The following is an 18,600-nucleotide window of genomic DNA, read 5'->3' on the forward strand; positions in this document are numbered from 1 at the left end:
ACTACTCCAGCAGCTATTTATAGCAAAATGTTAAGTAATAACTTCATGGGTCTGGCACGGGAATTGCTAGGAAGGATGATGGAATAGTATTCATGCTGCTTCTTTAGAATAAGCGCCAGGGATGCTGTTTATCTTTGTTAAAATAAACCGTAACTTTATGCCCTGACTGGCTGTTGAATTTTGATGTTTTAATTCAATGGTCCAGGTTCGGATGCTGGTCTGCTAAAGAAACAGCGTTAATTACTGGTAGAGGGTGTTTAAACTGGTGCAAGCAATGTGCTGCAGAGCCAGATGAGAGCGGGAAAGTCAGTAATTTAGATTCCACTTGTGACTGTGGTACAGAAGGTGCAGATTAATGATGGAATGCGTGCGTGGATGGCCAAATTCTTGCGTAAAGGGAGAAATGTTGCCCTTTCTCCTGGTTTTGCCTCAGCAACACTTAAATTATTTGCCTGGGAATAAACAATATTTTAATCCTGTAGTGGTTAACACTTCTAGTGATACTGGAGACCTCTGTGGTCTGGGCAAAAGTTCTTGGTTATAAGTTCTATTTGTGCAGCAAGAAGTTGCTGGAGAGCAGGGCTCGTGCCCTGCACCGGTTTGGCAGCTTTGCTTCTGTGCCCTTGTGCCAGCTCTGCCAGGTAGGCTGGAAGTTTTACAGCTTGATGGTGGGAGAGAGGTGTGGAGCTCCCGTGCTTTAATCCCAGCAATGCACCTGAAAAAATGCCATTTTGATGACAAACTCTGTAACTCCACTTAGTACCCAGTGCAAGTTACTTTGCAGGAATACATTACAGATTAACTAGTGGGTGCTGCCAAAATAAATCCCTCTGATTATAACTTTGTGAGATGGGGGAGCCTTAGTTAATCACTAGGGCCTGTTATGTTTCAGGAGAGGGGTGATTGTTGTTTTTTTTTAAAATGAGAAGGTACAAAGCATGTCTGTCTTGAGGAGAACAAACCAGGAGAGTGCAAGAGATTAAAAGAAAAAAAAAGGAGTAAAGCTAAGTGAGAGAGAAATGTGCTGGATAAGGTGAGGCCAGTGAAGGAGGTGGAAGACTTGAAAGAGGGAAGTGGCTGAGAAACTTCAATACTCGTGACAAGGGAGGAGGAGGAGGAGGAGGAAGATGTTTTGGAGGAGAAGGGACGGCAAAGCAAGCAGAGGGAAGGTTGTGTGTTCTGTGAGTTTTCCTCAAGAAGAAATGGGCAGAGGGAGAGATGAGAGAGAGGAAAGGAGGATTTGAATAGAGAAATGGTAGAGGAGGAATTCAAGGAAGTACGTGGCTCCTGTAATCCTGAAACATTTATGAAGATGTTAAATGTGGCCAAACAGTAAAGCCAATAGTAAATTTTCACCTGCCTGTTAAGTTGCTAGCTCTAATAACCCCATACTTTAAGGATTTATTTGCTGCCAAATGTAGTCAGGAAAAGAGCCACTGGAATCAATATCTTTTGGGCCTAGTCAGTGCGTAGCAAGACTAGAATTTCAGGTGCATTTTTTCTTTGTAAGCAAAGAAATTTCGTATTCCATTTCACAACGGTATAAACCCTGCAGCCAGGAGACCATCAGCAGATATATGTTTAAAGGACTTCCTTTTAGGATTGCTTTTGGACTTTATATTGAATGAAAATCTTTGATATTTGGGTAACGTGTGGATGGAAATAGTTTGGAGACTGTACCGACTAACAGCAAAGTGAGCAGTGCAATTTTCTCATGCTGAAAAAGAGAATTTTCAGTTGATCAGACAGAAATTAAAACAGGCAAAAAAAGACATAGAGAAGACTTACTGGGTGACAGTATATTTACAGCCACCAACCTGCAGAAAGGAAAAAGCAATGACCTGAGTATAAGGACATCTACACCAGAAGGTTTTTTCAAAAGATTCAGAGGTCTGCTCATGCAGCTAAATGACATTGTCCTTAGAGAGACAGGACTAAGTGCTCGCTCAGCCGGCTCCTGGGGTAACACGGGCTGACCCTCAGCCCTGGTTGACGAGAGCAATGCAGCTGCAGAACGGACACCGTGGCGGTCTGGAAATTCTTGGTGTCTCCGTTGAGGGGTGGAAGATCTCCATCACAGGAGCATCTGTAGCTGGACACTGTCCTTCAGCCATGGCGTCCCCTGGGGGTGTCCCCTGGGGGTGTCCCCTGGGGGTGTCCCCTGGCTGCTCCGCAGGAAGGGGAGTGCTGGCTCTTGGGTTTCGCACGTGCTTGCTGGCAGACATCAGCGGAGGAGGCGTGCTTAAACCACTTAAAGGAGGGAATGGGAGCCTTTGGGCAAAGCACCGTTTGGGGTCCAGAAAAATAATCACTGCATCTCAGAAGTGCTCATTAAGTTTGAAATACGGATGGGGTAAGGAGCTGCTTCTGGCAGGCATGCTTTCAAGAGACCCTGCAAGGAACAATAGCAGGAAACTTCAGGAGGAAGAGTGTGAAACAAGTATGACTTGAGCAGGGTGTTTTTAAACAAGACTACACACAAAATGACCCAACCTTACAGTACCTCAAAGTGACTCTAAAGGGATGGTTTATATTAGGAAAAAAAGGCATACTCCAAGTGTAAATGTCATGTATGATAAAAGAAAAAACTGCTTCCTGAGATTTTTTGGAGACGGCATTATGGCATAAAACTTCATGGTATGTGGTACTGAATGATAAACATAATCTACACTGTCCAGCTGGGTAAGAGGAGAAGTAGAACAGGCTCTGGGATATGTATCCTAACCCATCCAGATACTAAATTAAAGTAGGGGCATACACATGTGACATTCACAATAAATTCAAGCAGCAAAATGCAGAAGAGGCAGTGAAGCCACTGGAGATTTCACAACTGCAGTCCAAAGTTGTCAGCAATGTTTCTGAACTGAAAGGAATGTTATGCCTTACTAACATGCTCTCCCGTAAGGCACGAGGACATCAGGGCTGTGCAGGGCTACTTGTGCTGTGCACAGAGATGGGTATTTGGGAAGGCACAAAGCATGTTTGGGTGCTGAATCCCCAGCGTGGCTGAGCCCATGAGCTCTTGAGGAAGGAGCTCATTGCTGTTTGCTGTGATCTAAGCTCACCTAGCATGTTGGCCTCTAAACCTTTTGTGGCTTTGAGGAACTGATGGTATTTGAGGGTTAAATTGCTATAATCTCAGGAATATTTCAGTTAGTGCAACTCCAGAGTTTGCTGTGAGATGAATGGTGCTGTCCCTGTCTTGGAGTGTTTTCCAGGCTCTTTCTAGAGGCATCCCTCCAGCAGTCTTTGTTCTCTGCCCCGGAGCTACAAATATGAGCCCAGCACCCATACCACCTTCTTGCAAATGCTGTCTCTGCAGAGATGTTCCTGCTTTCTGTTCTACATTGGGGAGCCTGCGCTATTCCAAGGTCTTACTGTTCACCTCCCTTATTCCAGGGACACTTGGCAGAGCCAAAATTTTTGGAGAGAGCAAGGTAGGATAGTGTCTCCAGCCTGGGACTTTTGTCTTTCTTGATGAAAGGTGGTCTCTGATTAGGGAGCTGTGCTAAACAAGACACTTAGGATATGGGAGGTTAGAAACAACAGGAGATTTTTAGCCACTGTGTTCTGCATGCCTAATGTGTAGTCTCATGCATTGGGATGAATGGTAGAGCAGTGGGAGAGTATCCTCCAGTTGATGATCTAGATGAGAAGCATAATTCAGAGATGCTCTTCATTACTCTCTTAAGACCCTATCTCTTTCCACTGGTGATAGAGGGGGTATAATGAACAGCATCCCAATTTAGCTCATTATATTGTAAATACACAGTGTGAGTAGCGTGCTGTGGACCCAATTCAGCATCTTGAGTCTAGAGGCACATCTTTGCTTATACACAGGTGAAACTCAAAGCTAATTCAGGGGCTTGAGTTCAGAACCACAGCTTCTCTAACTTTCATTTTCTTTGCACAGCTTTGTCAGTAGGCTACACCATTTTCTACCATCCCTTGGACTTTGGTTCTATAGGTCCGTTTGCTTGTCTCTACCACTCTTGTGTTTGCTTTTTTTCCTGCTCTCCATTGCTCCCACCCTCCTTCTTGTCCTGACAAATATCTAAAGTTTAACCTTGACAGGTTACTTCTGTTTCTGGTGAACTCTCAGTACTCAGACTTCCAAGCTATTACATTGTACATGGAAAATGTGCCCAGGATAGACTTTCCATTAAACTGTATTTAAATTGGAAAGAAGAATGCTGGCACCTCTACAAGTATTCCAAAATACTGAGGCTAGTTAATCTTTTGGAAGAACAAAAACTCTTACTGATTTATATTTAGCAGAGGGAATGTATTTAAAAAACACAGTCTATATGAGGCCCCTTGAAGAAAACATCTTTTACATTGATTTGTAGTGCATGGAAATACTACGTGGCCATAAAATACTTGCAGTCAGGCTCTGCTTTTACATAGCTACTCTTTTGCAGTGTGGACTGTCGTGAACCCTCTGAGAATGGCTGCTCTGCTGACTGTGCGCTGTGCAGTGAAATACGGCTGCCTCTGGAGCAGCCGTTTAGCTGGTCATCACAGCTGTGCCCCGTATTGCAGGAGGGGAAGGGAAAAAGCCGCGTGCAGTTATCACTACAGTGGAAACACGAGGCTTGTGAGGATGAGGCTTTGGTTCAAAACCAATGCAAAGTTTGTACTTGTACCGTACCCTGGCACCTGTCTAGCCCAGGTGCCTGTCTCTGGCAGGGGTGAGGGGATATGCAGTTTGGGGAGACTACGTGCAGAGCCTCAGGAGGACATGGGTGAGAGCAGAAGCTGAACTTGCCCTCTCTGTGTGCTCGCACGAGGTTAAAGAGAGGGGCAGAGGTGCTCTTGGCCCCAGTCTCAGCAGCACTGCTCTTAGTTAAATGTCTACAATAACTACTTAGGCTTAGTTTACATGATTATAAATTAGGAGGAACTCTGCAATGTTAATAGAGGTGTAAAATGTTCCGTGCGTGGTTTTGATCTATACTAAGAAAATGGGTAACTGGAATTACGGTAGGTGGGAGGGTTCACTGACTTGTCCCAAGTAGACAGTTTCTGGAAAAGGAGCTATGGTAGGGAACCAGTTCATTAATGCAGTGGGTCAGAGAAGCAAACATAACTTGTTTTATAAAGTATACATAATTTTATGGCCAACAGTGTATCTGCTTATCTTTCCGAAGATAAGGATTAGCAAGAGGAGGTAGCATGGAAAGTTTTGGGATTTTCTTCTTCCTTCTGTCCCACCATTTGCAGCACAGACAGATCAGCCATCACCCTGGGCAAGTTGTTCCTCCTCCTCCTGAAGCATCTGATATTAACAAAGGAGAAGATTCCCAAACTGCACATTTGCAAGAGAAGGATAAACAGAATTTTTAAAACATCCCTAAATCTTAAACTGAACTGGACTTAATCTTGCTTTCTTTTGTTAGAAGACATAAATATGTTTTTACATTTCTCATTAGACTGCTGACATACCCAACCTGATCACAGCAGAGCAAAACCACTCTAAATCAAGAAAGAGATCTTGGATGCTTCCAGAGCACCATTTTTTACTTTTATATTCTCATTTCCTACTCACAACATCTAACTTACAATGCCTTAGTAATAATAATAAAGATGCAAAATCACCAAGATGCAGAGAATAAGGTCAGAAGTGCCTTGCTGCTCTCAAAAATAAATAATTGTATGGCAAATGCAAGTCGCTCCTGCTTGCGGATCAGAGGAGCTGCTAGAAGATAGTGTGGGCAGAAGCGGCTGCTGCTGGTAGAGGGATCTCAGTGTCCTCTCCACGGTCCTGGCTGGACCCCGGGGGATGCGGCTCCCAAGGCAATTCATCCTGCCGCTGCCCAGCATCTTTCTGGGGGGCTGCTCACCCCCTCTCTCCTTATCCAGCAGACGGGAGCATATGGCTGCTTACTTATGCTCTCGCCGTTCTTATGTGCTTAGTGGGCTTATGGTCCGCAGGGGCTCAGGGGGATTTGCACAGGGAGGGGGCGAGGAGGGAGCCTGCAAAGGGTGGGCTGCGCCCGCGGGAAGCGGAGCAGTGCTGGAGGTCTCGCAGCCGTCCTCCACGGTGTGCCACATCGGTGACTGAATCGCTGCGAATGACTGTGAGAGGTGCTGAGTAAAGAGTAAGAGTGCCTAATTAAGGACCAGGAGATGGCTAATGATTACACGGCATCATTACCGAAGATGTGAAGTTTAAAAACTAATTTATAAGGGGAAGGGGTTTCTTCTTGGCAGCCTTATGTGCATATAGAAATACTTACATATTCACACACCTCTCTTCTGATACCATCTTTTCTTCATGAAAAAGAGGGCATGATCAGCCACCGTTGATGGTGCTTGGTATTTTTAAGTGCTTGCAGTGCCATCAGCTGGATTGTTCCTCCTGGAGATGGTGTGTGTGAGGGTTTGTCTCCCCAGCTCAGTCCTGCCCTGCTGTCCTCTCCTTCTGCCTCTCCTGCATTTCGAGGGTCTTCCTCAGCTTCCTTCCCATATCTGGCAGAGTCTCCTCTAGGCTTTGCCCAGGAGCATCTTCTTATTTCTTTCTGGGTAATTTCAACCACAAACATTAATTCAGCCATATCCTTCATACAGTTGATTAACAGATTCACCTCTTCTCTGTAGTACTTAAATCTCCTTTGGCCTAAATTTTTGCTCTGGATTTTTTTTGCTTTTTTGATAAAATATTACAGGCAACTCAGGCTTGATATAACTGAAGCAGAGCTCTTATCTTCCTGTCACTCCTCAGCAGTTTTACCTTCTTTTTTCAAGCTTTATAGAAATTGCCACCCTCCCGATTCTTACCAATACTCATAGCCTCAGCATTGTCTTCAAGCAAGCCTTTGTAAAGCCTCACATCAGAGTTGTAACCAGGGACTTGTAAGTTGATGGGTTCACCTGGTGTTGCTAAAAAAGCCTCATGCCCAGGTAATTGCCTGGCACTCCTGCAGAGGTTATTGTCTCTGCATGAGGAGTGACTGTTGAACAGGACACATCTCTGCTCCTCAGCGAGTGCAGTTGCACGTGATGGAGGGCAAATGCACATCCCAGCTGAGCAGAGAGGCAGAGGAAACGGCACTCTCTGTTTCAGCCCTTTGTCCTAAATCCGCTTGGACACATCAGTGTCCTGAGTCTTGCTGATTCTGCCTGCATCTGTCCCATCTTCAGGACACAGACTTCCCCCTTTCCTTTCCTTTCTGCAGGCCTCAAAGTCTTCTCTCTTCTGCCACTGATAAACAAAGTCTTGCCACACTTGTATTTATTCCAAATTTATGTTGTTGTACCTTTCTGCCCTCTGTCCTTACTGTCACATTTTGCATCTTTTTCACTAATTTTATTTTTCTCTATGAAATTAAAAATCAGCTTCTTCACTTTGAAGGCTCCTTACAAACTAACCACTCCCTACCACCCACCAGTCAGGTTTGAAAGATGGATCCATTGTGGATCATCCTGCAATCAACTCCAACTTCTATTGCCCACTTTTTATATTGGGGGTGAGGGACTTCTCATAGGTGTCTGCAAAACCACCCTTGGTGTCTTTCAAATCTGTTACTTTAAACACAGCTTTGCTTTCTGGTCTTAAAAAAAAAAACCAACAAAAAAAAACCCTGAGCACAACTCCAAGCCCCACTCTGACTGGTATTATCTCCTTTCATGTACATGTGGTCTGTCTGCACCTGCCTCTTGTCTCATAGTTTGCAATTTAAACGGAAAATCTTACACTATGTGCAAACCTAGTCTTGATACATCTCGTCACTGCTAAAATAGCACAGATGAAAATAAGTTACATTTTGGCTTTGACTTGTTTTAGAGTCTTGGATAGGAGTGCTAGATCTGACCTGCTGGCTGAGATCCACCTTGTAGAGATGTCCCTAATTCACAAAAGTTTAACCCCAGATGCTCCATAATTTCAGGTGTTCTGGATTTAAAGCTCCAGAATTAACCCTTTGCATTTCTATCATTGAATGCCCCAACACCTACAAAGCTATAGTCTGTCTTTATGGAAGAGCAAAGCTTTGCTTTGGCTTCCTTGTCATCTTGTAATGCCAAGATGAGGAGTTGACCGTGGTGACAGCAATCTGACAGGGTCATTATCATCGTAATAGGCGCAGGGAGAGCTGGATATAGTCTGGAGATACATGATTACTTATTCCTTCAAGAACAGCAAACGTGTTTTTAAAGGCAGTGAAGAAACCCTTGTTTTAATTTGCATTAATTTATGGTTCTCTTTCTTCTGTGCACATTCCCTGGGTCAGGCTGCATGTGAGAAAACAAGGTTTGCAACCCATTTTCAGTTTCCACTGGTGTTAAGCTAATATTTATTTTTAGTAAACTGTATCTTGAAGTGTGCTTTTAATAATCCATTTGCAAAGCCTAGCACAATGACTTCATTATGGTTTTCTCCTTTTGAACTTTATTAACAAATGTAAAGAATCAGTGTAACTAGTTACACTGTGTTTCACTGATAATTGTCAAAAGTATGGGACCACCTCAAAAAGCAGTAAGGCTTATAAGCATTCATCTCATAATTAATATTTTCTCCCTGTGCTGCTAGTAACCATCCAGCTTTGGCAAAACCGTGCAGGTAATCTTTCAGAACTAGGGCTTTTCTGCTGCACCACGCGTGCGTCCCTGGGGCAGGGCTTACATTGTGTTCCCGCACCTGCACATGGTTTCCTTTTCTTCCTTCTCAACAATCCTTCCTTTTAAATGCTTATACAGTGAGGCTACCTGCCAGATAAAGCATTGTCTGTCAGCCTCTTTTGATAATGTAGTAATTTTGAAACCCTTTTCTCCCTTCGTAGTGTGGTGTTTTGTCCTGTCCACTCTTTCCACTGTCACTAGCCTGTGGACAGGTCACCTCTGTCACCACCCCCAGACCTCTCCTCTCCTCCTCCCCAGGTGGACAGGGATTTGTCGTTCCTACCTGCTACTGCATGTCAGTCCCTGGGCTCTGTTTTGAAATTTTCTTTTCTAATTCTTTCAATTCTGAATGTCACTTATTTCACATGCTCTAAGAAGTTTATCTTAAAAACCTTGCAGTTAGTTTTCCATCTGAAATGAGTTTTGACAGTGTTCTGATAGGTGCCTATCGAGATCTTTTCAACTGGAAAAAATGTATTTAAAAAAAAAGTAAATCCAGTCATTTCTTGCAGCATTTAAGAAATCCCAAGCCTTTAAGATTATGTCTAATGTTTGCAGAGCATGAACGCTTCTGGTGAAAACCCCTAACAGGCTTTGGGATGCATTTTGCTAAGCTGAGAACATCCAGTGCTGCCTTTTATATAGCATGTGGAAGTTGCTCAGGCCTTGAGATTCAGGAGACCAGGGACATCTAACACGTATGGAGGGAGAAGTGTGCTACCTTTGGGGCAATATTCGGCTTTCTCAAACAGGCCTCTGAAAAGGATGCGCGTAGGAGTGGGACACTGAAGGCAGAGCGGTTCAGACTGCTTCACATTGCTGTTCATGTTAACATCTCCTTCACCTTGGCTTACTAAAGGTTTCAGATGATCCAGCCTACGTGCTTGTGGCTCAGGGGAACAAGTGGTACATTATCACCTTTGCTGCTCTCTTGGCAGGGCTCATGGTATTAGGGACAGGCTGTGTTCAGGGTTCAAACCCAGTGCCGAGTGAAATGGTTCAAACAGCATCTATTATTGGGCACAAACTGAAAACAGAAGTCTATCCAATCTTTAAAACCATATGAGTGAGCAGATGCTGCTCTTTGTGACCCCCAGTGTGAAACCTGGAAAGCTGTACGAGGGTCCATGGTGCATCTCTAGATTTGTAGCCCTTTGACACAGAGGCTGTTGTCAGACAGGCATGATTTTGCTCTTGTGGCTTTTGTCACAAGATACCAGTTTGTGTAGTCCTGGCACGTTGTTACAGCTCCTGCTTGTCAGGGGGAAGTTGTGTTACGTTGTGGAATGGGAAACTTGCAAAGCCCCTGAACACGCTTTCATATTTCAGCCTTCTTTCAAATACTTATTTGTTTGCAATTTTTATTTCAGGCAATTACTTCACTTCGCCCTTGTTAGGTGACTGATAAGTCGGGTTGTGGCAGAGGAGGAGTCTGGGTCAGACTCTGAGTTGATCGAGTCTTGCATGGTTGCTGTGAAATCGGGAGGACTTTTGCCTGTTTTTCCTGCTGAAACTCTGGATTTGTGAGTTTCACTCAATTCTTTTACATAAAAATAAAGACGTTTGAAACCCTACTGCAAGGGCCCCAGCTGTATTGTACCAGTATTGCTGGTAGCAAAGGCTGAAGATGTCAAAATGTGTAGCAGTTTTAACAAGGGGATGGGAGAAGGCTGGACTCCAGGTCCAGCCCAGTGAGAACAAAAACTTTAAGCGGATGATTTACTTTATTTTTAGCCAGCCAAGCAAGGACAGCAATGTATCTCACCAGCTTGTGTTGGTAAAGTGTCCCTTTCCTTGTCTAAGTCCATTTGTGGTGGGCTGACCCTGGCTGGGTGCCAGGTGCCCACCAAAGCCGCTCTATCACTCCCTTCTTCAGCTGGACAGGGGGGAGAAAATACAATGAAAGGCTCATGGGTCGAGATAAGGACAGGGAGAGATCACTCACCAATTACTGGGCAAAACAGACTCAACTTGGGGAAAATTCATTTAATTTATTACCAATCAAATCAGAGTAGGACAATGAGAAAAAAAACCCTAAATCTTAAGACACCACCCCCCCCCCCCCCTCCCTTCTTTGCAGGCTCAACTCCACTCCCCATTTTCTCTCCCTCCTCTCCTCCAGCAGCGCAGGGGGACAGGGAATGGGGGTTGCGGTCAGTTCATCACACCTTGTCTCTGCCACTCCTTCCTCCTCCCTCCTCAGGGGGACGACTCCTCACTCTTTCCCTGCTCCAGCATGAGGTCCCTCCCACAGGAGACAGTTCTCCATGAACTTCTCCAACGTGGGTCCTTCCCACGGGCTGCAGTTCTTCATGAACTGCTCCGGCGTGGGTCCCTTCCATAGGCTGCAGTCCTTCAGGCACAGACTGCTCCAGCGTGGGTCCCCTGTGGGGCCACAGGTCCTGCCAGGAGCCTGCTCCAGTGTGGGCTTCCCACAGGGTCACAGCCTCCTTTGGGCATCCACCTGTTCTGTCATGGGGTCCTCCACAGGCTGCAGGTGAGTATCTGCTCTACCGTGGAACTCCCTGGGCTGCAGGGGCACAGCCTGCCTCACCATGGTCTTCCCCACGGGCTGCAGGGGAATCTCTGCTCCGGCGCCTGGAGCATCTCCTCCCCCTCCTTCTTCACTGACCTGGGGGTCTGCAGGGCTGTTTCTCTTACATGTTCTCACTCCTGTCTCCAGCTGCAGTTGCACAGGATTGTTTTTTTTTTTTTTTTCCTCTTAAAAATGTTATCCCAGAGGCACTACCACTGTCAGTGATTGGCTTGGCCTTGGCCAGCGGTGGGTCCGTTTTGGAGCCGGCTGGCATTGACTCCATTAGACCTAAGGGAAGCTTCTAGCAGCTCTTCACAGATGCCACCCCTGTAGCCCCCCCTGCTACCAAAACCTTGCCACGCAGGCCCAGTACACCAGTCTTAGGTGTTTGTGTTGCCATCTGAAGCTGCATGGTGTTTCCTTCTTTTGGAGTGGACACGCTGCCCTGAAGTTGTTGAGCAAAGGCCTTTGTATTTGACCCATTGCTTTGTAACTTCTCCAAGTACTTGTAAGGTGCAAACCCTCATTACTAAATAGTTTTACTTTTTAAAAATTAAGACCTTTTCTGGTCCTTACACCTGAGCATGTTCATCATGCAGGAGTCACTGCTGTGTAAGAGCATTTGGGAGAAAGAAGGGGGTCTCCTCCCCATTTGCATTATCTGTCTATGGAAGCTGATCCTGGGGTGGTTTGTTCCATTCCTGTAGAGCATGGTTGCCCTGTGTTTCAGCTGTCTGCATGGGGGGGCACTTGTCCTGCAGGCATTGGTCACGACACATGGGTTTGACCCATTCTCACATAGCGGTGCCAGACTGTCACAGCAAATAAGCATTCCTCTAACATAGTTCCCGTGGGGTCAGGCAGGACTCTATGGCTCCGAAATGCTGCTCCAGCAGATGCTCTGGACATATGCGGTGTTATCAGAGACTGTTTTGAAAGCTGTGGGCAGTTTTGGTGACTCCATTACCACATTTTAAAAAGGCGCGATGTTCTATGGAGAGGTGCGGCAGCTATTATCGCGGCCAAGTTATCCAGTAAAATTAGAGCACCGAGATATACAAGCAAGTTAACATGGGTGTGCCTTTGTGCTGCACAAGTTTGTTTTGGTGAGTGACTACTAGCAAAAAGTTTGAGCTACAAAATTCAGATCTGGATGAAAAATGGCATGAATTGAATGTATATTCACTGGTAGCTTCTTCTCTTTCACCCCTAGAAACTATCAAAGAGGTGTTGAAAAAAACAAGACTGGAAATGAGCAGAGAAAGAGTTTTTTCATATTTTTCTATGGATCTCTTGACTCTAAATTATCTCAAACAATTGATTATATCCCTCAATATAGGTCTTGTTTCAGAAATGACTGTGACTTCGTGTCAGGAATGAAAGTTTTTACACCAGATGTTTATTTTTAGTTAGTCTACCTAGAAAAAGGGATATAGCAGAAGCAGAGAGGCAGCCAGGAGATGCGCAATGAGGAGATCCAGCGGCCTGAAAAAATTCTGCCAAAAGAGAGGCTGGGATGGTTTGCTTTGACCATCTGTCAACGGTCTTGTCCCTGCAGACCAGCATGACCCACCTGGGGAGTTGGAGCAGAGCAAGGTTAAGTCGGCCACTTTTGCTGGCTCTGGCTCATAACCATTTGTGATGGTGAACAGCTTCATGTTAGCAGTGATAAAGGAAATACTTCTTTGCAAAATACCATTAAGCCTGAGGAACTCAGCAGCAAGGTATCACTAAAGCTGAGGGCTTAACAGGGTTCCAGACGGGTGGTAACAGAGCACATATCTGGTTTGGAAAAAAGCTAGTGATACTGGAAGGGATTCAACCTCCTGTTCTTTGGGGCATAAGACAGCCTCTAATTAAATAGGTCTTAGGAGGTGACCTCAGAAGGTTCTCCCAGGGGGGCTGCTGCAGCTTGTGTTGTCTTCTGACCATCCAGTCCGGGCTGTGGGGAGAGGCAGGGTGCACTGCCCCGGGGCAGTAGCATGCCCGAAGGGAAAAGGTCAGGCTGATGTGAGCTGCTGCATCCCGACCTTCCCTGTGTCAAGCTCCCCCTTCCATGCAGTCTGTTCCTTCTGACCATTTCCCTCTCCAACCTGCCTGCTCAGGTGAACCTCTACTTTTTCTTGATACTCCGCACCTTATTTCTCCGCCTCCATGTGTGAGGAACAGGAGAAGGAAGATGACTTATATTCCATGTAATTTTTAGCATCAAATAACTCCCAGTTGGTTCATCTCTCCCTTAAAGCATTAATGAAAGTGTTTAGATGTAACAACCCTGTTTGTCTGGCCTCCCTGCTCTGTTCTGAAGGGATAGCACTGTTGCTGATAACGGGAGAAAAAACCAAAGAGATGAGGGGAGAAGGCTGGAGTGACTGATGCTGAAGTTGAATTAAAATGTTCTCATCAGAAGCCAGGATTTTAAGTTGTGTTGGTAGTTATTCAAGCTCACCCTGATGATGTGCCATTACATAGCTACAAACTAAAGTTACCCAAAGTCTGGGAGGAATAGGGTCCAGGCTTTTTATTACAAAGCCAAGAGTTACATTAGAGGTGTAAGCATTATTTTATAGCAGCTATATAAAGACATAACTGTCAGCAATTATTTTGGATGAAGAATGTAAGTGATTAGTTTGTGTAGTTTGCGTGTTTGAGGAATAGAGTTTTTAATCATACTGTTTAGTCATGCATCTTTACAGCACAAACTGGCACATTTTTAAGGTCATATTTGCTTTTGTTGCATCCTTGAGTCTATCACGGAATAGTCCTTTATTCTGTTGATACTCTGTTTCCAAATCTACCAGTATCTCTTCCCAAACATATGTGCATAATGTAGTGTGTATGTGCACACAAGGAAAAGGAAGCAGATGACTTGTGTTCAGTTTAATGATTGTTTTGTGCTTGAACTGCTGCAGGCTCCTTGTTGAAAAGAAACTCATGCATCCATACATTCATGAACAAAGCTGCTGTTGTGACTGTGTTGATCATGCGTTGACTCTTTTGTGTAGGGCCTTGGTTAGCGAAAGAAGTCGTCTCCTCCCTGCTTCATAGCCTCTCTCCCTCTTTGCTTTCCTCACTGTAATCACAACATGCTGTTCAATGCCTCCGTGATAAGTGGGGTCTCAGCTGAGGTTCCCATCAGTAAAGAAGAGAGGAGAATGGATGGTGGTTAGTGGAGGAGTCTAGGTGGGTTATTGCTGAGTGGTGCTTGAGTATAAATTAGCAATGTATGTGTCTGATCTGGCGCTTAGCGCAGGTGGATAGGACAGCATCCAAAGACACATGGAGGCAAGGATCAATGGAGTTGCTGTTGCAAAGGAGGAGTCAGAGAAATGGTCAACTTGTGTGGGAGTTCTCTGGAAGTGGAGAATTTTTCCCTAAGTGTGACAGCTTTGATATAGCAACTTCACACGTGCTTTGCTCCAGTTTTGGAACCAATTCTTGCCTTCTCTTCTGATGTGTGGTCTCAAGATGGCCTGTGACTTCAGTGCTGAGCTGTGGTCTCCATGTCATGCTCTGTACTATCAGACTGTCCAGATGGGAGCCTTCGGTATCCTCATAGCCTTTTATTGTTCAAGATGCTCTAAAAACCCTTAGTGATTTACAGAGTGGGGATTTGACTAACTTTTATTTTGATCCATAGTTCCTCTCTGAAGTGCCCCTGCTTTTTTTTGCATTGAAAGTTTTTTACTTATTACTCACAGCAGATCTGAAGCCCTTTTTTCCCCATTCTGCTTTCAGATTCCATAGGTGGGTCGTTTTCGGCTTCCTCCCACCGATGCCACCACAAGCAGAAGCACTGTCTCCCCATCCCACAGTGTGGAGCTCTGTCCATCAGCCCTCTGCTTTTCCATCCTCACACGAAGGGATCCCAGATCATCATGGACACGACACAGAAGGCAGTGAAGCGCCAGGCTAGTTTCTGCAATGCCATTACCTTCAGCAACAGGCCCATTGTTATTTATGAACAAGTCAGGCTTAAGGTGAGTAAACGATACCTTCCCTTATTGCCATGGGAGCTGCTGTGAATGAATGTTGGGGTGTACCAGGCTTTGGTGCTTGTATGAGATCTTTAGCCCTTCCTTGAAAAGCACAGTAGTGAGATCTTGTCCTTAAAGATCTTTGTTGGTACTTCTGCTTTTGTCACTGTAGCTCTTGGAACCATTGGTACAGACCGGTGTAGAAACTGGGAACAAAAGGGAAATCCACACTCCAAAAGAGCTTATATTGATGTTAGGCAAGGAATAAGAGATTAAGCTGAGATTGCTTGGAAAACAGCAAGAAGAAAGGGCTGTATTGATCAGTCCAAAAGGCAGCAGCCTCAGTATCTCTCTACGCAATGTGTCCTCTAGGCTTGGCATGCATCCTGCAAAGGATTTTTACTGGACGGGCTGAGGGAGGATGAGGAGTTAGTTAACACGTTCACATGTCCACAACGAGCACTTTTCTTCCTGTAAACAAGGCAGCAATGAGGGCTGGTCTCATGGAGGTTGGAGTCAGCCTCTCCACAACCAACAAATAAGAGGTGAAAAGGACCTGGAAGTGAAGGTGCTTGGCAGGGAAGAAATATGGGTAGGATGAAAGGAGCAGTCAGTGCGGTCACAGTTGCTATCTAAGAAAATGATCTTTCTGGCAGTCTGCTGACTGCTTTGTTGAATCAGCCGCCTGATAGCATTAAGGTCAGAGGAGAGAACATTGCAGGCTTTACATTTTTCTTGCTGGCAGAGGCTGATTTCACTTCCTTTGTGTCTGTGGTAGCCCGAAGGATGGAGTCAGTACCCCTTGTGCTGCAGCTGGCATGGGAAGTTCAGCTCCTCCAAGACAGTTCCGTGCCTCCATGTGCACTGGGAGCTGCATCCTGGTGAAGAAATTAATCAGTTCCCTCAGGAACTGAAGCACTTTTTAGGCTCTCGGTACCTTGAAGGAGCTTGGGGCCCTTCAAATTTCATCCACAGGTATTTTCTGGTCTTTATGCCCTCTAGTTTGTGGGACTGCATTTTTCTGTTCTTAGCTGATTTCACGCCTTTCATTGGCACAAAGTAGGTCATCTTCTTTGGCAACTTTAGTTCATGGCACACATAAAAGATCTGCCTGCAAATCCTTCATTTAAGCACAAGGAGTTTTCCAGGAGGTTTATCTGCATATAGCTGCTGAGTCTGAATGATCCTGCTGTTGCTCATTGCTACAGGTTCCAGACTGGGACCTACAGCAACTTATCAGCCTTCCCTGCCTCTTCCCTTACAGCCGGCAAAGGAGCAAGAAATGAGGAGGATGCTTCCTTTTGAAAATACAGAGAGATTTCAGTGATTGCAGGCTCAGGTCCATACGTAGAAAGTCCCTCTTACAAGTTTGTTATGTTTCCTGTGGAGCTCTTAATGCTTCCATTCAGGCTAGAAACCCAGCAGGACTCACTCATGTTGCCTAATGGGATTTTTTCCCACATTGGCCAGCAGTTTGGACAAACAACTGCGAAAAATGATTTGGGAAGAGATGAAAGCAGCATTTCATTTCTGAAAACACCATCAAAGATATGAGTGGGTTTAGTGGTTTAGGCAAAGGTTCTGGGTTATTTCTTCCTCATTCTGAAACAATGTAGCTGTCTCTGGAAATTCACACTTGTTTATCACTGTATAGTTTAGGATTTTAGCTTGCATAACATGTGTGAAGAATATGCATGCAAATCTGCACAGGGGATTTACAAGCAGAGCTCCTGCTGAGTGCAGTGGCAAGGTCTCATGGGAGTAATCAACAGGCTTCAGCAGAACTTGTACTCTAGGGATGGATGGAAATGTGAAAACATCTTTGCTTTTCTGGTAAGTCCATCCTGCAGTTGCCTTGTTGTTGTGTGTGCCTGTGGAAAATGGCATCTTAAACCTTCTTACCACCTAAAGACTAACCATGAACCCAATCATTCAGGTCCTATAAACTCCCTTTGGAAAACTAGAGGAAAGAAGTCAGGAGATTTCGTTCTGTTTATTAGGTATTGTATCTCGGGCTTTATTCTGAGATTTCTTTGCAGCTTTGGGAATGCCATCAAGCAGCCAGATTTCCTCTTTATTTGCCTCTGAGATATATGTCCCAGTATGGTTTCTTCCATGTCATTCAGAACACTGCTCAGGAGTGGAGTGAGGTTGTCAAGGGTGACACAAGGCAGTAGGCAGTAAAGAGCAGGAGCCTGAATCTGTGGAAGCAGCCATGGCTTGGCAGTTTGGATGTAGATCATTGTATCTTCTCCTCCCCTTCTGGTACCCGGCAGACCTCCCAAGCTTTTCTGCTCACAGTGGCTGCTGAAGAGAGAATTTGGTCCATCATGAACCATTGCCTTTTTTAGCAAAACTGTGTACCCTTTGTCCAGCTGTGTCTAATTCTTGGCAGGCTTTATACTAGATTTTAATTTGGATATTAGTTTGCCTGTGGTCGGACTGTATTGAGAACTGTTTAGAGGTGCTGATTAATACATGGAACATGTGCAGCCTTGATTACCATATGAATATTTGCTTCATGTGGCCTGTGATTGCTGTGAAGTATTGGCAAGAGACTGTGAAAGAGCAAATTGTACAAATAACAATGAGGCCATATTTATCTCAGACCGAAAAGCTTTTAGGGCTTGCAGTAAATTTGCTGCCATAAATAATCCAGGCTTCTTGGAGTGTGCTTATATTCCCCGTTTTGTCATGTGCATGCCCCATCCACCGTCCTTCCACTGGGGACATGCATGAACCCATCCCATCCTGGCCAGGCATATAAAAGAGCAAATCTGCTGCAGTCCTTTTTAGTGCCACCCGAGTACCCATCCCGCAAACAGGAGCTTCCCATAGTTCCTGGGACTGAGGTCAGTGCTCAAGTACTTCATTTAAACAGTTTAGATGGTTGGCTCGACTGAGTAGGGCTAAAGAGCAACACTCGCTTAACTGAGGAACTGTCTGTTGATTACTTTTTTTTGAAGCTCTGAATTATTTTCTCAGATACTTCAATTATAAACCAGAAATCTCTAGGCTTTGAACAATGTCTCTGTTGTGAGATTGTTGTGCCCCTGAGGACACACTTTCCAGATTTGCCTTGGAGAGGGACATGTGAAAGAAAAATGCAATATTTACAAATGTGATTAGAAGAGAATTCAGAAGTCCAAAGAAAACATCTTGGAGAATCCCTTGGTGAAAATCCTGTGCTTCCAAGCTGGGACACAAGGCACTGCTGCCAGGCTTTTGAGGACAAAGTCCTGCAGTCCTGGACAGTTCAGTCTCTGGCATTGCCACTCATCTGAGCCATTAGCATTTTGGCAGAGCAAGAAATTACAGTAAGGTAGCAAGTTTTGTGTGACATCTGGTAGGTGGTACCTGTCCATGTTTCTGCTCCTGTCCTGCAGCCAAGAGTGAAATTGCTTGAGGCTGCCAGGGCTTTGATGGGAGAGGGCTATCTCAAGTGCTCTCATGTTCGCTGCAGGTTCA

At 45.1% G+C, this 18,600-nt stretch overlaps 1 protein-coding gene across 2 annotated transcripts in view; it reads left to right on the top strand.

Moving 5' to 3' along the window:
• Window positions 1-18,600, top strand: part of NEURL1 (neuralized E3 ubiquitin protein ligase 1) — a 96,137-nt gene that overhangs the window by 11,981 nt on the left and 65,556 nt on the right. For both annotated transcript variants that reach the window (XM_075026314.1, XM_075026313.1), the window contains exon 2: window positions 14,894-15,135. In XM_075026314.1, coding sequence (XP_074882415.1) covers window positions 14,894-15,135 — 242 coding nt within the window. The remainder of the gene's footprint in view (window positions 1-14,893; window positions 15,136-18,600) is intronic.

The sequence above is a fragment of the Buteo buteo genome, chromosome 4, assembly GCF_964188355.1.
Source record: "Buteo buteo chromosome 4, bButBut1.hap1.1, whole genome shotgun sequence".
Classification (NCBI taxonomy): domain Eukaryota; kingdom Metazoa; phylum Chordata; class Aves; order Accipitriformes; family Accipitridae; genus Buteo; species Buteo buteo.